Genomic DNA, 26,883 nt, shown 5'->3' on the forward strand with positions numbered 1-26,883 from the left:
ATACTACTATAACTGATATCTTGAACTTACTAGTCATAAAATGAGCAATTAGTATTCTATTATTAATACCTTCCCAGCCTAAACAAGACTTAGCATCTTCCTTATTCATCATGAGCCCTACTTCCTGTCTATGTACCCCATCCTTTCTGCCTGAGTAAGCAAATTCTATATCACCAAATTTCATGCTTCCTACCCCTGGGATATGAGTTTCTGAAACTCCTAATAGATCCAGTTCGAATCGTCTGAATTCGTCAGTCAATATGTCGATACGATAGTCATTTTTTAATGTCGTAACATTCCAAGTTCCAATTTTCATGTTCTTTAAATCATTGAAATTTTTTTCGCCTCAGGAAAAGCAATGATCCTGGATACAAGTGCAGGACGGGGATCACAGATCTTCTCAAGTCTATACCGAAGAGCTTAAGCCGGCTTAGAACCGGACAGCAAGACGTCCCTGGGACCTCCATGAACGGAGGCTTTGTGCAATCCTGGGCCCATCTTGGTCAGAACATGGTTTTCAGCGCTTGGTGATGCTCTTCTATCAACAAGAGTCAAAGTCCTGCACAGACAATCTCAAGCCTATTTTCTCCGACTCATTATATATTCATGCCTACAAATATTATGCTACTACGTGGAGGCAACCCGTAATAGATAAATTAGCTAGGAAGAGGTTTTTCAGCCCAAAGACGCCCATCAAAACATACCAATCCCAGAAGAATTGTCCATTAGTCAGAATCCCGTGCGAATAATGTGTCGTTTACTAGGCTATGATTTCCTCGAGGGGCGCCACTCCTCAAGTGGGAATAGAGTTGACCGCAAGGTCCCCAGTCTTGCAGGTACCCCGAAAAGGTCGAGGAAGCCCTTTGCAGAGGCAGTTATCCATAGATCTGGATCTTACGCCCTGCCACAGTTGTCCTCTTTTAGAGGATCCTCCCGCGATGGTGTTCTGCATCACCATGCAATTTAACCCATTGCTGGGAGAAGGTTTGCAACTCATGGAACTTGTGGATAAACAAGTGGGCCCTTTTGAGTGTACATTTGAGGGGCCTTCTTCCTCCTCCGCCTGTATTTAAGACCCCGGGCAAGGGTGCCCCAGATTCTATTATGGACCCCCAGGGACCCTGGGGGATCCCGAATTATTCTGAAATGAAGTAGTTTTTCACCCCACAAGATTACCATGGAAGCTCATATTTCCATTTACTTAGCCCAATTTGCCCTAAACATCGACTCCTAGTTATGCTCTGTTTCCGGCTTTACTTTTGATTAAGATTAAATAAGATGTATATGAGAATTGTCTCTGTCGTCGAGGCAACCAGGGAATAAGGCTTTGATTAATATACAGCATTTTTCTACATTTCGCTAATATTTTCATTCCACTCCAAATGATCTCGAAAGGTTAAACCAAATACCTGTGTGCCCTCCCTCTCAGTCATTTCAGATATGTTTCGGGCTGTATGGAAATTAAATAAAAAAAAAACAAGTTTTTTCAAATGAAAGTAAGGATCAACATTAAAACTTAAAACGAACAGAATTTCTTAAGTATATGAGGGGGTTCAACCCCTCGTCAATACCTCGCTCTTTGTGCTAAATTTAAAATTTTGTTCCAATTATTTAAGAATGACCCCTGAATCACAACGGCCGTTTAATTAGAATTAAAATTAAGAGTTAGAATTAAGTCCATTAAACCAAAAATGAACAAAAACAGAATAACATAATCTACAAAGCATACAACTACAACAAATCAGTATAAATAACAGAGTCAAACTCAAATCGAGCAGAAATTAATATGAGTAGGGTTAAAACCCCAATGCTTTCTAAAACCCAGAATATAATTTGTACTTTACTGGAAAAAAATTCTGGAAAAAGTTCCTTAAAATTTTAATTAATGTTGATTTCTTAAAGTTATAAAAGTGAAAACACTTAAAAGAGTTTTTTCTGTAAAGTAGAAATTAAATTCCGGCCTTTAGAAAGCATAGGGGTTTTGAACCCTGCTCATATTAATTTCTGCTTGTTTTGAGTTTGACTCCGTTATCTATTTAAATTTCTGTTCGTTTTGGGTTTCATTTATTTATTGATACTGATTTGTGGTAGTTGTATGCATGGTAGGTTATTCGATTTTATTTTTGTTCATTTTTGGTTTAATAGACTTGTTTACTTTTTTTGAAAACCTTATTTTGTGGAAAGTTTTTTTAAATTAATTGCTTTTCGTTTTATATTGACCTAGTCTTTTTCAGGGAAAAAGAAATTGTTGTTCGAATCTATCCGGTTTTCCTTTCAGAATTCATAGTTTGACCCGCAATCTGTAGGCTATAGGAACTTTTTCTGTAATTTTTAGCAGTACGAAGTCTTTTGGAAATCATGACACACATATTAATGTTTAATTTAGTCATATACATTCTCTAGTTGACCTGATAAATAAAAGTTAATACCATTCACAAAAATATATATTTATGCTCTTTCGCAGCCTGGATACACTTACACTCTTTTGATTTAGTAAAATTTTAAGAGCAGAGGTAGTAGTAGAAGTAGCCCCGAAAATTTGAACTTAATACCCTCAGTCGTTCTTGGTATATTGCTGAGATGTCTTTTTGGCAACCAGCATACAAACAGTGTGTTTTGATTTAATTTTTAAAGCAAATTACATAACAGTGGGGGGTTTGAACTACCCAATAACCCTAAAGATATAGTTACTAGACAAATCAGCTATGCTGAAAAAAATGCCTGTCTTAAAATTTCGATTGGAAGTGCCTGGAAAATTATGAGCCAAAGAGGAGGGCTGATTGCCCTCCAATCACTTATGACTCTTGAAAGGGCACTAGAACTTTTAATTTTCAATCAAAGTAGCTCCTTTAAAATATCAATGATACTACTAGCTATGATAGGGCATCGCTGCCTATGTCCTTATGTACCCTATAGTTCTTATAAGCCCTTTTAATGCCTGCATGTACATAGGTTTTTCGTTTAATTGAAACTCCTCCTAAACGTTCCCTAAACGTTTCAACTTAATGCCATTGTCTTCTGGCTAGCTCAAAATCCATAACCTATGAAGGTATGAAGGTGAAATTTTCAGAGAATATTTCTGTTGTACGGATGATAACCTGCCATCTATATGCAGGTTGTCAAAGGGCATATCAGCAATATCTTAGGAACAGTTTCGTGTGTGAAATTAAAACTAACAAAGCTTGTTGTGGGGGATGTTAAACTAACCAAAAGACAATATTTGCATCATAACACTAATGCTTCTACTCCTACAACTTCTGCTACTATTACTATTACTGTTACTACTACTACTGCAATTAAAGCTAAAACTACAACTTTTAACTGTATTCTTACTGCTCCTACTATATGCACTGGTGCTACTAATACAACTAATAAGCCTAAAGGTATTAAGGCGAAAATGTTGGGTAATAATGTACCTGTATCGTAATAAATCGAAATAATCTATGCCGACACAGGTTGTTAAGAGGACTTACCACCAATGCTTCAGAACCGTTTGATCGTATAAATTAAAAAATTTCATCACGTGTTGAAGAGCATGTTGAAAAAAAGTGCTATTTGAATACTGTTATTAATGCTACTACGGCTACTACAACTATTGCTACGCATAATTACTGTACCATTCAACAATGGTGAAAAAAAATTGATGTCTCAAAACTTTATTTGGATATTTGTTATGGGAAATGATGGGCGTGGGGGGAAGGTTTCTCTCAAATCACTTTGACTCTTAGAAAGGACACTATAACTTCCAATTTAAAATCAAATGAGAGCAACCGGAAATTAATAAGGCCAGCCATTCCTTAAAAACCTATGACCCCAGGGCATAACTTAAAGCCCTTGCTCCAGGGCTTTGGTGGGTTGTGCCAACCCAGGGAGCATCGTTATACGCTCTTTGGAACAAACTATTTTAAACTGAATTGCCATCGCACAATTTCAATCAGATGTATTTGGTGAAAAGTATGCATTTGGTGATGAGTATTTGGGGGGGGGGTGCTACTTGACCTCCATCACTATTGACTCTTAAGAGAACTAGAACTTCCAAATTCAACCAAATAAACCACCTCTAAAGGTTATACAACCATCCCTTTCACAAGAACCTTAAATGCCCCAGGGGCATAACTTACAACCCTCGCCCTAAAGATCTGGTGGGGGGGGGGGGGGTTGGCTACGCTCTGATCGCTTTGACTCTTAAAAAGGGCACAAAAACTTATGATTACCAATCCAATGACTCCCCTCCAAAGCATATACGACCATCCTTTTTAAAAGAACCTTATATGCCCCAAGGGCATAACTTACAATCCTTTCCCTGACAGCCATAGGGGGGGGGGGGTTGTCTTCCTCATAAAAATCATTTCCAAAACCTTCAACTACGATGTATAAAATTGTTATCTCCAAATTTGGATTGGAGGTGTTAAGGCGAATAATGAGAGTGGAGGGGGAGGGGGGGGGTTGCTCCCAAATCACTTTGACCCTTAAAAAGGGCACTATAATTTCCAATTTCAAATCAAATAAGCCCCATCTGATGTTTATACGACCGCTCATTCCATAAAAACCTTATATGCCCTCATAAAATAACTTACATAATTATCCCCAGGGCACTGGGGGATTGTGTCATCCCTGGAGACATTATTATATGTTCTTCGAACTATTACGGTGGAATATTACGGTGTTTTTCGACTAGTATGGTGGGATTTGCTATCCCCAAAGACATAATTTCCGGACCCTTCAAATACCTTGAACAAAATGGTTGTCTCAAAATTTTGATTGTAAGCGTTTGGCGAAATGATGGGTGAGGGGGGGGGTCATTTGCCCTCTGATCACTTTTCGACTAATAATAAGGGCACTAGCGCCTATCAATTTTCAATCGAATGAGCCCTTTTTGAAGCTTCTACGACAACACTTTCTAAAAAAAAAAACCTTATATGCCCCAAAGGCCTAACTTACAACCCTTGTGCTGAGGGCTACGAGGGGGAGTTGTCGTCCTCAATGACACAATTTCCGGACCTTTCAACTACGTTGAACAAAATGGCCATATCAAAATGTTGATCAGCAGTTTTTAGGGTAATGATGGTCGTGGAGGGGGGGATTGATTCTCCCTCCGATTACTTTCGACTTTTAAAGGGCAATAGCCCTCTCAATTTCCAGTCAAATAAGCCCTTTTTGAAGTTTTTAAGTCAACGCTTTCTATGAAACCTTATTTACCCAAAGGGCATAACTTACAACCTTAGCCCTGAGGGCCGTGGGGGGTTGTCATACTCAAAGACATAATTTCAATACTCTGCAACTACGTTCAACAATATGGCTATATCAAAATGTTGATAAGAAGTCTTTGAGGAAATTATAGGCGGGGGGAGGGGGGGAGGTATTTACCCTCCGATCGCTTTTGACTATTAATAAGGGCACTAGCCCTCTCAATTCCCAATTGAATGAGCCTTTTTTGAAGTTTCTACGACAACGCCTTCTCTAAAAAACCTTATCCCCAGGGTATAACTTACAACCTTTGCCCTGGGGGCTCTGGGGGGTTTGTCATCCTGAAAGACATAATTTCCGGACCTTTCAACTAAGTTGAACAAAATGGCTATCTCCAAATTTTGATTAGATGTGTTTGGGGAAATGGTGTGCGTGAGAGAGGGGTTAGTTGTCCTCCAATCACTTTCGACTATTAAAAAGGGCACTAGCCCTTTCAATTCCCAATCGAATGAGCCCTTTTTGAAGTTTCTACGGTCACCCTTTCTATATAAACCTTATATGCCCCCAAGTCTTAACTTAAAACCCTTGCCCTGAGGGCTCTGGGGGGCTGTCATCCTCAAAGACATGATTACCGGATCTTTCAACTACGTTGAATCTCAAAATTTTGATTAGATGTGTTGGGGGAAATGGCGGGCGTATGATAAATAGCTCTTTTGAAGGTACTAAAAATACTTTAGCGTAAAGAGCCGGGTATTGACGAGGGGACGAACACCCTCATATACGTAATAATTTCTGTTTGTTTTAAGTTTTAATGTTACTCCTTACTTTCAGTTGAAAAAAACTTGTTTTTATATTTAATTTCTGATCGTTTTTTTTAAATGATGTTGGGAAATAAAGCGCCCCCTTCATGAAAATTCTCTTCCCCCATGCGAAATTCCTCCATGGAAAGATCCTCCCACATAGCCCAGCCACCCACCCCACCTCACCCTACCAGAAAAAAGCCCCCTTAAAACGTCTGCAAACTTCCTAATAACCAATGCTACGTGTAAACAATGGACATAACTTGCAGCACTTCCCCAGGGGACTGTTGGGGATTAAGTCGTCCTCAGAGACATAGTTATTAGATTTTTCGACTATGCTGTACAAAATGACTATCTCAAAATTTTGATCCGTTGACTTTGGGAAAAAATGAGCGTGGAAGGGGGCCTAGCTGCCCTCCAATTTTTTTGTTCACTCAAAGAGGGTACTAGAACTTTTAGTTTCCGTTCGGACGAGCCCTCTTGCGACATTCTAGGGCCACTGGGTCGATATGATCACCCCATGGGTAAAACGACAAAAAAAAAACAAATAAACACGCATCCGTGAACTTTCTTCTGGCAAAAAAATACAAAATTCCATATTTTTGCAGATACGAGCTCGAAACCTTTACAGTAGGCTGGGTTCTCTGATACGCTGAATCTGATGGTGTGATTTTCATTAAGATTCTATGACTTTTAGGGGGTGTGTCCCCCTTTTTTCAAAAATGAGGCATAAAAATCCAATTCTTTTTATTTATCTATTGGTATCAAAATTTCTTTTTTTAGAGTCTCGGTTACTATTAAGCCGGGACGCTCCTTACTTTCAATCTGTTACCACGAACTGTTTGACTGCAAAAACAATGTCGTTTTATGGCTTTTAGGTCAAATTTTGATCCCAAGTTGCTATGGGATTCTTGAAGTAGAGGATACTCCTTCCCTCTGAGGAAATATTCTTGGTTGTCCAAACCAGAACAGTGGCAAGGAGATACATCCTGACTTCGCGTACTGATGAACTTCTCCAAGAAACTCGTAACCCGGATTATGCTCGTATAATTGAAAAGCTTCATTCGCCGATCAATTTTCATGTGGAAGAGTCTCCTAGAATTGATACAACAGAGGACCGTCTTCAAACCTCTTTAAGACGTTTTTTTTACGATTTCAAACGTTAAACAATTTAATTGCCAAAGACCAGGGAAGTACTACGGTTATTTTCGAGCCGACAATCGTACTAATTAAAAATAAAAAGAGCTTAAATTTAAAGTATGTTGTTTAGACGCCAGACTTTACATGTCTTATTTCTCCCACAGACGAAAGAAACGTTTTCCTACACCGCGTATTGAATAGAATAGCCGTCTCCACTTTGAGAAGAAATATGAAGATGCGACGTCTGGTACTTCATAATACAGGCAGAACTGGAAACAATCGAGCTTATTTCCACTGAAAAAAAAACTATGCTTTATATTCATGAAAACAGAACGCTTGACAACACCAAAGATAGGGTTACTGCTATAAGCCACTCTTGGAGCGTCATCAATGAAGCGCATAAAGGCGCTCATAAACTTGATAATGTTTTACATAAACTTTGGATAAAGTACTTTTTGACGCCCAGATAGAAGTTAAACTTTATTTAACTTTTTTCCATAAACTCAACAAAATGGATTAATATCAGAGTAGATCTGATGTTAAATTTGAAGCTGAAAAACTACTTCCATCCTTTTTCTTCGGCGATAAACAAACAAAATATTGAGGATTTAAAAAAAGGGAGGGGGGGGGTCTTGCGCATACTTTGGTGGCATCTCCTTTTTTCAGTCACTTAATGCAGTTTTGTCAGAGAACCTGGCGGATTATGAGAAGCCTCCTTCAAGAGCAGAAGTCAGGTACTGAGGAACAATAAAACGAACAGTTTGAAAAGTATAGGACGATGAGGAGCCTCTATGCAATCTGTGAACACAATCCAAGTCATTTTGGATGGTCCAGTAAATATTCAGCTCAGCTGGTTGAGAGGTTGACAGGTTCAGTTCAGCCTCCTCCACTTTACCACATCTCCACATGGTCGAGAAATCCACTCCTGGACAGAAGTGCACTACCGTCCTCAGTGCACTAAAGTCAATAAAGAGCATAAAAAATATAGAGATAAAAGTCCCAAGGTTGCGAGGTTCGTTTTGTTTTCATTTAATTTAAAATCAATTATTAACAAAAAACTTAATACAAAAAAATCCCCTCCAAGTACCACAGCATTATATGGAGGAGGAATACTCGAAAAAATCTACAAAAAAAAATTAATAATAATACTAATAATATGTCTAAATATGTTCATAATTCAAACGGAGGAAGCCCTTCAGCATACTCTTTGAGACTTGCAGAGGGGGTAGGGGTAGTCAAATTTAAGGAAGTTCTAGTTCCAGCAAGATGGATCGAGGTCTCATAGACCAAAAACTATGGTCATTTTGTAATACGTCTCAAGAAATACACGCAGCTAGATTGGGGTTAGCTAGGTCATCTGACCATAATGAAGAAGATAAATTCAAAGATTCCAAGCACAAATATAACTCAAAACAATGAATTACTCATGACGGCAATGCCGTTCAACTATGAGTCGAACGTAAAAACAGAGTCCATCGGAAGTTATATTCCATTTTTTGGAAGGGGGGGGGGGTCACGCAACATATGATTTTCTGAAAGAAGGTGCAATTTTTCATTTAAATCATGTGAGGTTCTTTTTCAGGAGAAATTGAAAATGTTTCCTAGAGCAAATTTTCACAACGTCAATAAACTGCGACGCTTGCCTGAACGGTCATAAGACCCGTGCATAAAACTATTAGGCTTTGGAACGCCTAGTGAACCAGCTATTAGAAGGAACCTAAAAGTAAATGAAACAAGTAGCCCAATACCATCGATCTTGAAATCTTGGTATAGAGATCGATCTTGAAATCCCAGTACGATCTCGATCCTGAAAAAAATGTTTGTTTAGCAAGTTTTTAGATAGCGCTTTCTCTTTTTTAGGCATTAACGATATTAGGGCTAAACAAGTGAGTTTTCAAACTTCTTAGAATTTCTTCGAGACGACCTCTTTAGAAGATATGTCAATGAATTATACTTGAGAACTTTGATACTTTCAACAAGGGTCGTGTACCCACAACACAGCACTGTCATGTATACAGTCTACTGTGGACAAAAATATTTTTGACAAACAAATTATCCATTCCATGACTATAGTATAAATTTGACGTCCCAGATAAACAGCAAAGTTGACCATGCTGCACGGAAAGAGCCCGATTTGCTGCCCGATTTCTGCCGCATCAAAATTAAGCTCGTTTATTTTATTGATAGAAATGTATTTTAGTTTCTGTTTTGGCTTTTTGTTTTGTTTTACTCTCTCTTTCTCTACATGTTACTTCTCGAGTGTCATAACTTTTGTATTATGTAGGTTAAAATAAATGTTTTATAATTATTATTTTAGTCCGAAAATCAGCACATCCCTTTTCAGGAAGATGTTCAGCATTCCCATCGCTAATTCAATCCGCAGACTGTTTTTAAATTAAATTATCCTCCAAAGATATATCCCTAGTGGAGAATATGGATGAGTTATTAATAAATCAATGACGTTTGTCAAATTCTTGTAGATAAGGATAGCAGTAAAAAAAATTCCTCGCTAGGAACACAGCCATTGTTTCATTCCTTCAAGGAAATCGTCAACGATGTTAAAAACATTTTCATCAATATGCGTTTTGATAAAACAAATGTGAAGACTGAGTAAAAAAAAGAAGGATAATATATACATAATTCTTTAATGCAGTGTATCCAAACACAATACGTAGGGTGGATCTCTGGACCCTTTCCCTCCCCAAAATTTCAGATTTGCCCAACATTTGCTCAAATTTACAATACGAGTTCTTTTTTCCGCTTTTTTTTGAACATGTACATCCCCCCCCCCCCCGAAATTGGTTGCGGACATCCTAAAATAAATTCCCAAAACGTAGAGGTCCCTATAAATTTCAAATGCTGTTATAACCAAAATATAGCATAGAATACGGTACTTGTTAATTATACAGAAAATACCCAAGAAGTGAAGTAAGGTTAATCCTAATGAAATATACCAAAATATGATGAAAAAACAATAATTTAGTAACAAAATTATGGAAACTACAACCGAGAATTATGGAGAGCAAGCCGCCCAGAACGCATTATATTAAATACCTGAACTAACATAACCTAATCAAAATACAAACTCTTTATATTAAATATTTAATTAAAATGTACCTACAACGTAGTTTTCCATTGAGCCTTAGCTAATTTTCTCCGAATACAGACAACTAAATTGGTTTTTCTAGTATCTTACATATCAAAAATTTTTCGTGTGTTCTGGATAATTAACAAGTACCTAGAATACTAATATTAATATTGAATATGTAATAACGGCACTGTTTTACTTAATGGTAGACACCGCTATAGACTATAGCAATTTCGCATGGAGACCCGTAAAACGGGTATTTACTATCTAAATTGATCGAAAAGCGTGATTTCTCATTAAATTTACATCATTGGACTTGCTGTTTTTCAGGGTTTAGGGGGGGGGGAGGTACCGAGGTTAGGTTACGTATTTAATAGTTGGTCGGCTTTACCCCCCACCCCCGTAATGTGCACATATTTAGCCCTAAATTGTTTCGTAAATCATTATAACCGGGTATCTGTCTCTCCCGTTTGACTAGTTTCCTTGATAGAGTCTATAGCGGTGTGTACTATTAAGTAAAACAGTACCGTAATAACTTTTGCGATCCCACCGAAACCTCTGCGCAGTCCCCTAGGAGACCACAAACCCCAGTTTGAGAACTGCTGGGCAAAACCAAAGACAAGAAGAATCTTTGGCACTCAATAACAGTGCAGAGGTTTGTAGCAGAAGTAGAAAATTTCAGAACAAACTTAATTTTAGTTTATCAAAGTTTAAATTTCAGCAAAAGGTCGGAGTTTACTCGAATTCTACCTGATATATTTTCTGAAAGTAGGCAAATCCTATTGTTTTTAAACAATTCTTTACCGGTAATAAAATAATTAGGGCTAGGTTAGAACGCAAAACATAGTCATGTATTAAAAAGATGTACATAAAACATGAGACGGATGCCATAAACCTTTATGGCAAAATTTTTTTCTTGTACCTTTGGGTCAATACAAAACAAACAAGAAACGGATATTTAAAAAATACATGCAAATAAATTATATAAGGGTGTTTATAGTAAACTACATTTTGATGGGTAAAGCTAGATGGCGCTGGTTGTTCGTTTTTTCTCCCTCAGAGACAAGGTTGATTTTATTATCTTTTTAGCTTTCATTACTCTTCTCAGATTAAGCAAGGAATTTTAAGTATACATAATACAGGATGGAGATAAGAACCAACAGCCCTTATGACTATAGGGACTACATGGAAGAGGATTGTATTGATAAAGGTAAAAATCTACAAGACAAAAGTACGTTTTGTTCGGAACCTCCTTTTTGTGCTATAAAATTGTAATAACAGCTAAGAGTCGAATCAAAAAGGATTCAACCTCAGGCCAAAAGTTAAACAGCTTCAAAAGAACTTTGAAATAAAGAACATTTGTCTTTTACACTCTAAATATGTCGCATTTTATAGATCACGCTTTTTTAAATCGTGAACCTGTCCCCCAGTGACCCCTAGGCCAGGGAAACTTGTGTGGTTCCACATGTTTATCAAAGAATTGGAGAGTTACTGACTAAATACGACTTAGCAATTAACAGCTTTCAGTTGTAAAGCTTTTTTCTTTGAATTCTTCTACTAAATTCCTCTAATGTTTGAATGCTGGAGATATTCTCCTAAAACTAAAATTAAAAAAGGAAATGCCCAGTTATTTATTCCTTGTAGCTTCTACATATATGATATATTCCAAAACTAGAACCACATATGTAACACTAGAGCCACTAGAGCGATACTACTCAAAATAAAAGTGAAGCTTTGGCGTAAAGAGTGAAGATTTGAGGGAAACATACCCCCAAGACTCTCAGAGCAACTCTTCAAAAAAGAGACGAGGAGGGTCCCTTCAACCTTTAAAAGGCGCTCTTTATACCAAACTTTAACTTTGATATTACAATACTCAAAGAATAACCGGTCACGAAGGCATATTTGATTTACAAATAGGATGGGTTTTTTTTAATAGGAAGGAGACTGTACCAATCATGAAAAAAACCCTCTTTACGCTAAAGTTTAACCTTTCATCACAACGCTTTAATATTTAAAATTAAAAATTTTAAAATAAGAAGGGAGTTTTGCACCTCAAGAGCTATATTACATACTTATTCCATTTTTTTTTTAATGAAGGGAAAGTCCATCTTTCCATTTTAATTTGATGGACTTTAATGGAGACTTGAAGAACTTATGACTAACGACGATTTTTTTGGGGGGAGGGGGGATTTTGGTATCTACACCTCCAAGATAAAGATTCACGGCCCTCCCCCTAGTACTTGTTATACAGCACCATTCATTCCAACACTTATGACACATGGACCCTGTTTCACAGATGTCACATTTCATGGCAGCACATTATCCGTTTCTATGGGCGTGACTAGAAATATTTCTGAAGGGGAGGGGGACAAATTTACAGTTTTGTACCAGCAAATGCATCACCAAAGAGTAATAAGTTAATGATTTTCTCCTTAACATCAAGCATCAAGGTGACTATTGTTTTTGTTCAATGTACAGTCATCGAGATAACAATGTGTGTATTCAAATTCCCTTTTCTATTCCCTCTTGAATATTAAGCTCAATTTTGTAAATAATACAAATATTTGAGCTTTGAAGGAAACCACCCAAAGTAAATTCTTGAATAATTTAGTTTTTAAGTCATCTCTCCGGCAATATCTCAAAAGGCGTTAACTTAGACAACATAATTCCATAGGCAAAGCTGAAAAATGTACTTTTTATTTACTAAAAGTTGAGAGCCATCGCTAATTGGAGAAAAAGCCAAGACAGACTGTATGAGTTAGAGGCAAAGCTGGCATAAGCCTTTTTTAGAATTGTATGAAAATGATGTCATTTCCAAAGTCGGGCCATGGAGGGCCTGGGGTCAGCTACCATAAGTTTTGGAGTAAAATATCGTGAAATTTTTTTGGGGGGCGGGGGTGGGTCAGGCCATGGAGGGCCAATAACGACTAGATTTTTTGGCATTCAAGATGCGACAAAAAAAGGATATCAAAAGACTACCTATCTTTTCATTACGCATAAAGCACATATTGTAAATCAATTTATTATTCTTTTTTTTCAATTTTTAAGCTCTTTACAATCACAATTAAAAGGCGGATCCACTACACACTACTCTGAAATCTGAATTAGCTGGGCCTTTGCTAAGAGAAAGCCATTAAAAGCAAGAGACGAAAGCCACGACAGCTAGAGAAGTGTTGTCGCTTCAAAGTGGTCAACATCAGCTGTCACTTTTCATCAGATATCCAAGAGAGGAATTAGTTTCTAAATCTGAAAAGAATCAGTCGATTTCGGGGAGTGAGTCCCAGTGGAATTTATTGGCTAAATAGGATCTCTTAGCTTGGGAAATTGGATATGTATTAACATTAACTGATTGATTGTCCCGTTTCTTAATCCCGTTGTCTTGACAAGGACCTCATTTAGTATTAATCTATACAAGAACAGGAGGACAAGGACTGTATGGGAAAAAATTAGAAACTTTTCCACAAAGGAATTAGTTCACTATAGGAACACCAGGGAAGAATATCCTTTTCCCCAACATCTATATAAAGTATAATTTGTCTCAGAGACTTGATATTGTAGAAAAGCGAAAAAATAAAAATAAGTTTAAAAAATAAACTTTTGTTTTTTTTTCAAGCACTCTACTTAACTTTAAAAATCAACAGAAGAAAAGGTACTTATTAATAATCCGGTAAACACACGAGAAAGACCGTATCGAAATCTCAAAGATGCTATAATAATAATAATTTATTACAAACCCGCTATAAAAAAGAAGCATGAAGAAGCGGAGCAAAACAAAAGAAAAGAGAAAATAAAGACGAAAACAAATCAACCGAACATAATAATCTACTAAATACAAACAAATCACACTTCAACTATCAAGCAAGAAAGTCGCTGGGAAATCAAATAATAGTGCCCTGTGTTTCACGAGAGCTTGTTTTTCAAAATTCGGCATGAACTCAACAGGATCAGGTATATGATACTTTTCTAGCAGACCAGTGTTACGGAGGTAAAGTGGCAGACCAAGCAGAAACTTTAAATATTTGCAAAAGCCTGAACGGATTCGCAACATATCTGAATTCGATAGCCAATGCCAAACGGGTGAGATGTAGTGAGCAAAGGGAAGAGCGACGGCACGATACAACCTAGCAAGGATATGCTTATTAAATTTAAACTTCAGGGCTGCAAGTTTAGCATACCCCGACCGAAAACCCGACAGAACCTGGTCAACAAAAAGAGCACGCGAGCTTCTGAGGTCGCTTCCATATGTGATACCTAGGTACTTCAACTTGCGGCTTGGAAGTACTACTTGGATATGAAAAACAAGTTTCGTTGCCTTGTGAGGTATTGCTTACTCCGTGAAAAAGATTTAGAATTTAGATTTTTGGGGTTGAAGGGGCAAAAAAAGGTAACTAGGTTAGGTAACGTATTTAGTATATGATATGCTTTATCCCCACCTCACCACCAATGTGCAAATATAAAGCCAAAATTTGTTTCTAAACTATTATATATTCATCCTACTTTGTTTTATTTCATAAGCATTAACGAAACTTCTCTTCTCGCGTGTTTAGCGGATTCTTAATAAGTACCATATGAATTTTCATCCAAACTTTATAATTCAGTTTGCAAATGTTAATCTCATGCTTATTTGTTATTTTTTCCTAAGAAGTAAAACCTTTTTAATATAAACCAGGAAGAATTTTACAGTCTGGGGCCAAAGAAAAGCAGGCCGTCCCCGAATGGAATGTGAAGAGATCATAAGGAAAGATTCAAATGAAACTAGAACTTCATTAGAAGAGGTAAAGAGTGAAGCTCTGAATAAATTAGGGTGGAGGAGGAGTGTCCGCAGCTGTGATGGCCTCAAACGGCTTGATGCTGCCGTGATTTGTTGGTGGTACCGTAGTAGAAATTGTAGTTTCTTTATAAGATTGAATAAAAACAGGCTTTTCAATTGAAAGCAAGGAGCAAGCTTAAAACTAACGCACGGAAATCATTCCTCATATGAGGAAAGCTGCCCCCTCCTTAGTACCTCGCTCTTCACGCTAAAGCTCTTTTAGTATTTTAAAAAAAGCTTCTTATTTTATTTAAACGGCCCATGTATTTCAGAAGTTGTTCTGAAAAAACTGGGATAAAAAAGTTAAACTTTAGCGTAAAGAGCAAGGTATTGAGGAGGGGCAGCTCCCCTCATATGCGAAAGTTTCTGTGTTATTGATTTCTCAGTGTGAAATTGCCCCTGGAAACATCCCTACCCAGGGAAAAATTTTCCCGTGGAAAATACCCCACATAAAATTACCCTCCCCACAAAATAAAATAAGTCTGTATACTTCCCAATAACAAATACTATAAGTACACAATGGGCAAATTAACAGCCCTTTCCCCAGGGGCTGTAGAGGGTCATGTAATACCAAAATGCATAGTTATTGGACCTTTTGCCTATGCTGAAGAAAATGGCGACCTCAAAATTTTAATCGGAAGACTTTGGGGAAAGGGGGGGAGGTCCGGTCTAGTGTCCCCCCGATCATTTTGGTGTATTGAAGAAAACGCTAGAACTTCTAATTTCCGTTCGAATGAGCCCTCTCCCGATCTTCTAAGAACACTGATTTGACACGATCATCCCAGGGGGGGGGGGGGCATGAAAAAAAATAAACACGCATCCGTAATCTTTCTTCTAGCAAAAAAAAAATCCACATTTTTGCAAATGGGAGCTTGAAAGCTCTACAGCAGGGTTCTCTGATATGCTGAATCCGATGATGGGGTTTTTCAAAAAAGATTCGTTGACTTTTTTGGGGGTGTTTTGAGGGTGATTCTTTTGATGTATCTATTGTTATCAAAATTCCGTTTTTTAGAGTTTCGGTTACTATTGGGCCGGATCGCTCCTTACTTACAATTCGTTACCACGAACTGTTTGAAGAAGTACGAATGGCATAATTATTCATTGAAGAAGTTAATAGTAATAGAATATTAACTTGCTGAGATACGAGAAAAACATCTTTAGATGAATTGCAAAAGTAAGACCTGTTAGCTTAAATATTTTAACGTATCTTTCGTACAGATGCAAATGGCTACGTACTACGTAGGCCTACTCCTGCAGATGATATAGAGTAGCAGACGTGCATCTAAAAATCACCAGCGAGATCAACCTTTATAAGCTAGCTTGATTAAAATTAAAAACACCACAAAACAAAATACGTATTTTTTTCAATAAGTGATATCGGCCTGCTTTTGTCTTTTTTTTTTAACTATATGTTATCATTATTTTCGTTTTTCCCTTTTAAATGCGCATGGTGCATTTTAAATGTTACCTGCCACAGCTTTGAATATCATACAAAACCTTATGTTTCCACGAATCCTTACCAACAAAAATGTGGTAGTCAATATTTGTGTCCAGCAGCACCAATTCTCGAAAACGTAGGGGGGGGGGGGGGTATGTTTCAATTTTTTCAATTAAGATGCAAAAAACGTATATTTTAAATCTATGGGGGAGGGGAACATATTTTATCATGAAAATACAAGAAGAGGTAATTTTCAAAATGCTGATCCGCCCCAAATTGGCGCCCTGTTTGCGTCTCTACTAAGGATGGAGAATCAGGGCGGAACCTCATTTCACTGCTAACACAGTTAAAGGTCTTAAAAATCAAGAGTTTTCGCAATGTTTCAAGACAAAGCTACTAAGTATTTTGCAAAAATTTTCTCTCCACAGGCAGTACTTTTTCTTCGACTTTTTTAAAAGGAAAACACCCAAATAAAGGCATTTTCTAAATTCAGGGTGTAGTGGCACCTCACAATTGGTTCCCCCTGATCTCTGAATTTTTTTGCAAGCCTAGACTAATAAAGCTACGAAGCATTTTGGCGAAAACTTTCTCTCCACAGGAAGACCTTTTTTTCGATTTTTTAGTAGGAAAATACAAAAATACGGCATTTTTAAAATACCAAATACCAAATATTTAAGAAACCTTAAAGAGGGCCTAGTAGATTTTGACTATGTATTAATATTAATTTAAAAAAACATTTTCGATAAATAAGTTTTTTTTTAAAGAAAAGTAAAGAGCTACATTAAACCAAAGATGAGCAGAAATAAATAATTTTTCAGGCTTAAAACTACCATAAATCACAGTAAAGAAATAAATAAAACGAACAAGAATAACAACAAATAACCTGGTAAAACTCTAAACGAGCAGAAACTAAGAGAAGTGGGACTTACGTTCCTGTGCCTTCTAAAGACAAGAACATAATTTGCACTTTACTGAAAGCAAATCCTTACTTCGAGCTATGCGTTTTTATTTCTCATAACATCGAAAAAAAATTCACCATCATAACAAAGATTACGAAAAAAAATGTGCATTGACAGTTTAATATATATGCTGAAATTCATTCCTGAAAATCTTGATAATTTTAGATTTAATAAACCAAAAAAAGAGAAAACAATAAAATGTATTTTGTTTTCGTTTTTCTACAACATACGTAACGTTTCTACGACAACTCCTTCCATACAAAGTGCCTTGGTGAAAATAAAAAATAATAAAAAAAAAAAACAATACATTGTGCCTACTTCACTCTTTACTCAGGCAGCGCATTATCATTTTTTCTCCAGGTCCATATAACTTTAGCGATGAGAACAACTCAAATGGTATCTAGAGTAACACCTACAATTTTCTGTGAAGCAACTGATATTTAAGACAGCATCTTCGAGTCCAAATTCATTAGCAGGTCGCTATGTCTTCACAGTAAAACAGCAAAATTCTGCAAGATCCCTGGGAACTTGTCAATCTATAGTGTTCCGATATCTTTAGATACTAGCAAGTATTTTGAGATGGACTTTTTAAATGTCTCTCTTGCATAATTGACAAGTGAATTGTAACAAACGAGATGATTGCAACCCAATTACAAGTGTTTTTACCTAAGGAATTCAATTATAAATCAGTTATTGTTTAAATAAAAAGTATAATTACTGGTAATTAGATTAATTGGGCTTAATCCTACTACGCACCAACGAAATTTACAGAAATCAATTCTTAACCCAAAACAAGGTTGCAAAAATACAACATGTTCGTTCTCAACCCGAAGAAAAATTCGAACGAAGAATGAGAGCAGAAGGAAAATTGACTTACCGCTCATATGCATGGCATCGTACTGTTCAGTCCTAAGTGGTTCCCTGTAGATTAGGGGGTCAGCGCCAGAAAAATCAGCAACAGTGCCAACGTACAAATCACCATCTTAAAGAGAAGCAAAGGCAATTGAGTAAAAAGAACAAGAACAAATACTACAAATAAAACAACGTACATAAGGGTGGAGGGACCTCCAAATAGTGGTTTGAAAACTCCATCCCTTCATCAACCCCCTCCCCCCAATAAAAGGAAGAATAGTTTCCAAAAACTGGGATTGGGGTAAAGTATAGCGGGTCTGCATGCCTAATGTGTTAGGTACAGCTATTCTGCATATTATGAAGTAAAAATCGTTTTCTAGCTTCACACTGTCCAAATACTTTACCCCCAAAAAATGTGCAAATATATGGCCCAAATATGTTTCAAAAGTATTATATTTTTATCATACTTAGGCATATTTCATCAGGATTGAGCGTCAGAGAAACAGGTTCTGCTTAGATTAATTTAAAAATAACTTTTTTCCACAAAATTAGTTATTCAAAGAAAAGTAAAGAACTCCATTAAACAAAAAATGAGTAAAAATAAAATCAAATAATCTACAAAGCTCGAAACTACCACAAATCAGCATCAATAAATAAATTAAACCCAAAATGAACAGTAAATTAAAACAAATTACCGAGTCAAACTCAAAACGAGCAGAAATTAACATAAGTTGGGCTCAAAACCCCTATGCCTTCCCAAGCCCAGAACATAATTTGCACTTTGCACTTTACTGAAAAAAATATAAATGTTTTTACTTTTATAACTTCAATAAATCAAATAATATTAACATTTTGATTACTAAATGTCCCTTAATCTATAATAAACTGGCAATGTACATTCATTCGTATTTTTTCAGTAAAGTGTAAATTCTGTTCTAGCCTTGTGAAGGCACAAGGTTTTTGCGCCCAACTTGTGTTAATTTCTGCTCGTTTTGAGTTTGACTCGGTCATTTGTTGTAATTTCTGTTCGTTTCAGCGTAGTTGATTTCCAGATAGAAAATATCCTTTTGAGGAGGACACTCCCCCACAACCCTCAGGGCAAGGGTTTTAAGTTATGCCCTGAGGGCATATAAGATCAATGTTGACAATGTACAGTTTTTTTTTTTCTTTAAAGCGGGGCATTTCATATAGAAGGAGTCGTCGTAGACACTTCAAAAGGGGCTCATTCGATTAGAAATCGAGAGTTCTAGTGCACTTTTTAATGGTCAAAAGTGATTGGAGGGCAACTAGCCCCCCCCCCCTCACGCAAATGATTCCCCCAAATACATCCAATCAAAATTTTGAGATAGCCATTTTGATTAGCGTAGTTTATTTCTACATAGAAAATATGTTTTTGAGGAAGACACGCCTCCACAACCCTCAGGGCAAGCGTTTTAAGTTATGCCCTGCGGGCATATAAGGTTTTTTATAGATAGCATTTTCGTAGAAACTTCAAAAAAGGCTCATTAGATTGGAAATTCAAAGGGCTAGTGCCCTTTTTAATAGTCGAAAGCAATTAGAGGGCAACTACCCCCCCCCCCATGCCCATCATTCCCCCAAACACATCCAATCAAAATTTAGAGATAGCTATTTTATGTAGCGTTGTTGATTTCCAGATAGAAACTTTGTTTTTGAGGAGGACATTCCCCCCCAACCCTTGCGGCCAAGGGTTTAAATTATACCACGAGGGCTTATAAGGTTTTTTTGAAGGCGTTGTCGTAGAAACTTCAAAACAGGCTCATTCGATTGAAAATTCAAAGGGCTAGTGCCCTTTTTAATAGTCTAAAGTGATTGGAGGGCAACTACCCCCCCCACGCCCAGCAGTACCCCAAACACATCCAATCAAAATTTTGAGATAGCCATTTTGTTCAGCGTAGTTGATTTCAAGAAAGAAAATGTGTTTTTGAGGAGGATACTCCCCCACAACCCTCAGGGCAAGGTTTTTAAGTTATGCCCTGGGGGGCATATAAGGCTTTTATAGAAGGCGTTGTCGTAGAAACTTCAAAACAGGCCCATTCGATTGGAAATTCAAAGGGCTAGTGCCCTTTTTAATAGTCGGAAGTGATTGGAGGGCAACTAGTCCCCCCACGCCCCTCAGTCCCCCAAACACAACCACTCAAATTTTGATATAGCCATTTTGTTCAGCGTAGTTGATTTCCAGATAGAAAATATGTTTTTTAGGAGGACACTCCTCAACAACCCTCAGGGCAAGGTTTTTAAGTTATGCCCTGGGGGCATATAAGGATTTATAAGAAGGCGTTGTCGTAGAAACTTCAAAACAGGCTCATTCAATTGGAAATTCAAACGGCTAGTTCCCTTCTTAAAAGTAGAAAGTGATTGGAGTGGAACTAGCCCCTCCCTCACACCCATCATTCCCCACAACACATCTAATCAAAATTTTGATATAGCCATTTTGTTCAGCGTAGTTGATTTCCAGATAGAAAATATGTTTTTTAGGAGGACACTCCCCAATAACCCTCAGGGCAAGGGTTTTAAGTTTTGTCCTGGGGTATATAAGGTTTTTATAGAAGGCTTTGTCATAGTAACTTCAAAAGGGGCTCATCTGATTGGAAATTGAAAGGGCTAGTGCCGTTTCTTATAGTAGAAACTGATTGGAGGGCATCTAGCCCCCCCCCACGTCCATCATTCACCCAAACACATCCAATTAGAATTTTCACATAGCCATTTTGTTTAGCGTAAGCTAGTTGATTTCCAGATAGAAAATATATTTTTGAGAAGGACAATCCCCCACAGCCCTCGGGGCAAGGGTTTTAAGTTATGCCCTGGGTGCATATAAGGTTTTTATAGAAGGCGTTGTCGTAGAAACTTCAAAAAAGGCTAATTCGATTGGAAATTCAAAGGCTAGTGCCCTTTTTAATAGTCGAAAGTGATTAGTAATATTTTTTGTTGTTGTTAAAGTTTAGACCAGGGCACTTCGTATCGAAGGAGTTGTCGTGGGAACTTCGAAAGGGGCTCATTCGATTGAAAATAGAAAGGGTTGATGCCCTTTTTAATAGTCGAAAGTGATTGGAGGGCAACTAATCCCTATTCCACTCCCCCCTCCCATTGGTCCATTATGTTTAAAAACTAAATGTTGCCTTAAGATTAAATCAAAATGCACTGTGATAATGCTAATTCCCAATAAGGCATCTCAGCAGTATCCCAAGAACGACTGAGGGTATTATGTTCAAACTTTCGAGGCTACATCTGCTCTTAAAATTGAACTAAATCAAAATAGTGTAAGTATATCCAAGCTATCAAAGAAAGTAAACAGATTTTTTTTGCGAATGGTATCAAGTTTTCCATTTCAGGTCAACTAGAGGAGGTATGAAAGTAAGTTAAACAGTACTATTTGTGTCCAGATTTTTAAAATGGCGTATGTTATTAAAAATTGCTGAAAATTTTTCTCCAGCATACAAACAGCAGACCAAACTATAGTCTTAAAAAACGAAAAGATTTAAAGTGTTATTTTCTTTTTCCCTGAAAAGACTATGTCAATATAAAACGAACAAAAATTAATATAAAAAAACTTTTTCCACAAAATAAGTTGTGTTTGGGAGAATGACGGGCATGGGGGAGGGGGGCTAGTTGCCCTCCAATCACTTTCGACTATTAAAAAGGGCACTAGCCACTCCAATTTCCAATCGAATCAGCCCTTTTTTAACTTTCTACGACAACTCCTTCGATACGAAGTGCCCGGGCATGGAGAGAAAAAAAAAAAAAAAAAAACAACAACAAAAAACAAAAAAAAACACATCGTTCTTTACTTAGGCAGCGCTGGCGCTCTGCCTATGATCAAGAATATTAGGTCGGGGTTATATCATAAAGTATCCTTCAATTATTTTGCATTTTCACTCCCCCGCAAAAAGATTTCTCTGAGGATAGAACTTGTCTTCAGTAAAGACAAGGCGAAGACTATAGGTGAAGACTCTTCACCTATGACCACCTGTCCAAAGGAGCAAACATAATATTTTAAAAGAAAACAAGAAATATATAAAACTTGGTAATTTACATGTGACGATGAAGGTGACTTTTATATCCTAAGCAGAGCCGAAAATTAAGTTTTCAGGCAGTCCGAATGCCTAGAGGGATATCATAGCCTCTTAAATATGAATCTTCAGTAACTTAGCCCGTATTCCCTTCGGCAACTCCGAACTACACAGAATAGAGCGGTGAAGGCATTTTTTTGCCTTCCTCGACTCTATCCTACAACTGATCATTACAGTGGTACAAGTCTAGATGCCTTAGATGTGGTCACACAAGAAGCAGAACCTAAAACTAGCTCATCAAGCCTTCAATTTCTCGCTTCCACCAAACATCATATCCTAGTTCGATCGAGGGTCAACACGTAAGTGCCAGACTTTGCTTCGGAGCTGTGTTTACCAATTTCGACTGCCTAAAAGGGTGTCCTCAGCGGCTCGGAGGTCACCAATTTATAGAGCAATTGTTCTTTGGAACTCTATTCCCAATGAACTTTTTTCTTATTACAAATTCTTCTTCCCTTTGCAGAAAAAATATTCTCTAAGTCTTGAAGTATTTTTTTTCCTTATTTGTTTATTCATTTTGCTTAATCTATTTTTCTCCGCTTTACTTTATCTAGTTTTTTTCTCTTCTTTTCTTTTTTCTTCTCTTATTATGTTGGATCTGATTAGAACCCCGTTTTCAATATTACTGTTAATGGTTTAGAATTTAAGTAAAATCCGGAAATTTCAGTTTGGAGAAAATTGAGTCTAAGGTTATTGTGTAGCGGTTGTTTGTTTGTTTTTTTTTTCTCGTATTGTGGTTATATTTTTGAGATATTGTTGAATTTTTTTTCTTCCCTGATTTGTTTTGTCTGGATTTTGTGATTAGTGCGAGGTCCTCGACAAGCTATGCTTCTTGGTACCTCTAGCGCCTAAGTGTACTTATGTAATTATTGTAGTATTTAATAATTAGACTTGAATTGAAAAAAAAAAACCACATGTGTTTGAATACTTAACTGACTATTTCGAAAGCAGCCTGTTATCCCTCAAACTCACGTATAATAATAATAATAACAATAATAATAATAATAATACTAAAATAACGTATATATATAATATTTATTATAATATAATAAATAATTAGAATATAATACATTACACAATAATAGGTACTTGTTTAGAATCCGGGCAAGACGCAAGAAAGACCGCATCGAAATTTCAAAGATGCCATATGAAAAACAGGTTTTCGCTGCCTAGTGAGTTATTGCTCGCTTCGTGACAAAAATTTAAACTTGAGTTTTTTGGGGTTGAAGGTGCAAAAAAGGTACCTAGGTTAGGGTTACGTATTTAAAATATGCTATGCTTTACCCCTCTCCCCCCCCCCCTAATGTGCAAATATATAGCACGAATTTGTTTCTGATCTAATATGTTTTCATCATACTTTATTTAGTTCATTAGCATTAACCAATCTTCACTTCTCACGTGTTGCCCGGATTCTAAACAAGACCCTAATAATATATTATAATAATAACAAAGCAAAAACAAAAATGTCCGTAATTGGAAACCCTAAACAGAAGATTGACAGCGAGGGGTTAACAACTGGGCATTTTGAGGGATATCTGGAGGCATGAGGCACGCCGGAGGCATGCCTCCGGAGGCATATTCCAAAGGGCGCAATATGTAAATATATACAGCTTGCCTGTTATTCGGTATCTGTCGAATATTTCAGCACCTTCAAAAGCGATCTTTTAAAACTTGGAAAAAAATCATTTACGGGTTTATTTGGCAAGGAAAAGAACCCCCAAGACTGAAAACAACTGATATGTACCTAAAGAAGAAGAACGGAGGACTGCAAGTTGTTGATATCCATGCAAAAACTAGGTAACCCTACGATGGCACTGATGGTGTCACTTTTTCCTATTACACATGCAGCGTTGCCAGCAGCTCAAAAATAAAATTCCGATTTTTCTTCAAAAAAAAAATCCCGAAATTTCAAAAAAAATCCTGAAACACAGTTTTTAAGTTATACAACATAGGGCTGCGCGGTGATGACGTAAAAAGCAAGGTACGAAATTCAAAGTACCGTGAAACGTGGTTTCCAGTTGTAACTAACAACTGATTGTCAATATTCCTAGTATTATTTCGACGTGAAAACGTTCTGGTGGATTAGTAGGATCTACGACAAATATTTTAGGCCAAAACAATTCGCCAAAGTTCCGAAAAAACGTGTCTACGCATCCACGTTTCATCGTTATTTGAATTTCCCGCCCAAGAATTGACGTCACGCTTCGCAGCCCTATTCAATATGGCTTGGCCAGCGGTAAAAGTTGCCTTTTATCACATCTTCACACGTCCCTCTCCCTTTTATCATACCTGCTTTTCTGTTTAGTGGCTGTGCCAAGACTCACCCTTGGATCTTGGATTCTTAATTGTACTAAAAAAAAGGAATCTCCTGCTTTGACACGAAAGAATCCGGAAGAAACACAGATCCCTTTTCCCGACTGTACTTGGAATCCAACTTTCTTGGTATTAAACCCAGGCCTTTGGGTATTTGAAGAGAAAACTGAAAAGCAACAGTCAGAAAAACTGTTACTACCGAGTTATTAGTAAAAAGCGCTAAGTAAAGCAACCAACTAAAAAAATAACTAGTTTCTCAGATATTTATTGGTACATTTCAGTAATCATCTCGATAATCACAGCTCCAATGACAATCCTAAGAGACTGGACAAATGAGCTTTAGTAAATCAAACTAAGCTCGGTTAGCACAAGTATAAACACTAAGTCTTCTACTACTAAGTCTTCTACTGAGCAAGTATAGTCCTTCTTTTGAATTCTGAGCCTTTACGTTCCTTCCGGTTTTTCTGGTAGGTAATTCTATTCTACAGGGTCATTTGCCTATTACAATGAGCTCTACATGGCTTGGCAGACATGTTTTTTTTTATTATGACATTGATTTTTTGTGTGTCAGTCGATTAGAGAAAGTTGGTGGTTATTCCAATATAATAACTTTATTGGTCGTTTTTCTAAAAAAAAAAAAAACTTGTCATGCTATAATGTACTTAATTTAAAAAAAAAAACCGATATAAGGTCCCAACACTGCATTTCCATTTTCATTATGCTTTAAGACATTGTTTATAGTACACCATATATTTTTAACTTTTGAAAACAATGGATTTGTCGATTTTCAATGTGAGTACACTTTTCATTCCTTTATTTCCCCAAAAAAATATAGAAAAACGTTTTACTAGTAAATTCATATTTCAGAGGGACAGCCCCCTCCCCTCCAACAATACAAAATCTTAAGAATATGACGACTGTATTCGATAGAAACGTCAAACCACGCTTTTTTTCTATTATGTAAATACAATCTATCCATCAGAGGTATGTTTATAAGTTTTAATTATTTTGAAAAACACTTCTTTCTCAGTCAGAAATAAAGATTTTTCCTAAAATTATGTATTTTTCTGCTTTGAATGAAAAGCTTGCGTGTTACAAAGAGTGTGAGAGTTTTGGGGGGGGAGGGGGGGGGGTTAAATTTCACAGGCTCTTGCTATAAACGGGTGTTGACTACTTCCGCGGTCCCGGCGCAGGACGGGGGGAAAAAAGTCGTGTGGGAGGGGGGCCGAGTGGCCCTCCATTTTTTTTTGGGTTACTTAAAAAGGACATTATAACTTTTAATTTACGTTCGAATGGAACTCCAGATAGGAGCTTTTATCTTCTATAGTAGGGTTCTCTGATGATGTGATTTTCATTAAAGTTCTATGAGTTTTAGAGGGTGTTTTCCCCCTTTTTCGAAAACAAGGCAAATTTTTCTCAAGCACATAATTATTTACCGAGAGAGTTAAACATTAAGAAAATGATATAATTTAAATCGTAAGGATTCGCTCTTTACGCTAAATTTTTTTTGTGTTTGAAAAAAAGTTGTGAGACAAGGTCAAAATTTAGCGTAAAGAGCGATGCGATGAGGAGGGGGACAGTCACCTTCATATAGGAAATAATTTCTGTTCGTTTTAATGTCGCTCCTTACTTTCAGTTTTAAAAAACTTTTTTTTTATTTAATTTCTGATCGTTTTTTAGTTAATACAGCTTTTATTTGCATAAAAATTTTAATTTTCTTTTGCTAAATTAATGTCTTTACAAACTAACTTCTATATTCCTGTATTTTTCTTCTGGACAAAAAATACAAAAGTTTCATATTGTTGCATATTTGGTATTTACAGAGATTTTCTAGAGTGTTCTGTTACACGTAAATCGCCAGTTGGTTTTTAATTCAACTTCATTACCTGGTTGGAGGTGTTTCCCCCCTCTTTAAAAAAAAAAAAAAGACAAAATTAAGTTTTTGTAAAATTTCTTGGCAAACTCTGTTTTTTTCAAATTAAGATTAATTTGCTCAAAAAAGTAATTGAAAACCCCTGATTTTGAAATCAAGATGTTTTTTACACTACTTTAGATGCCAAACATAAACTGAATTATTTTCCAAACCCAAAATGCATTTTTGTTAATTTTCTCAGGCGAATATATTTTTACTAGTGAAAATGAAATTTTTTTTCTAAACTTTTAAATTTTATTAAATAAGACAAATTTGCGATATATAAATTATTTATTACA

The 26,883-nt window shown here is 36.7% G+C and overlaps 1 protein-coding gene across 1 annotated transcript in view; it reads right to left on the bottom strand.

Moving 5' to 3' along the window:
• Positions 1–26,883, bottom strand: part of LOC148948239 (semaphorin-1A-like) — a 418,473-nt gene that overhangs the window by 357,432 nt on the left and 34,158 nt on the right. Inside the window, exon 3 of the mRNA XM_089094665.1 lies at positions 18,300–18,404. Within this exon, the coding sequence (XP_088950791.1) occupies positions 18,300–18,404 (105 nt within the window). The remainder of the gene's footprint in view (positions 1–18,299; positions 18,405–26,883) is intronic.

Source organism: Artemia sp. Qi Xiang Cuo, chromosome 9, assembly GCF_049724085.1.
Source record: "Artemia sp. Qi Xiang Cuo chromosome 9, ASM4972408v1, whole genome shotgun sequence".
NCBI lineage: Eukaryota > Metazoa > Arthropoda > Branchiopoda > Anostraca > Artemiidae > Artemia > Artemia sp. Qi Xiang Cuo.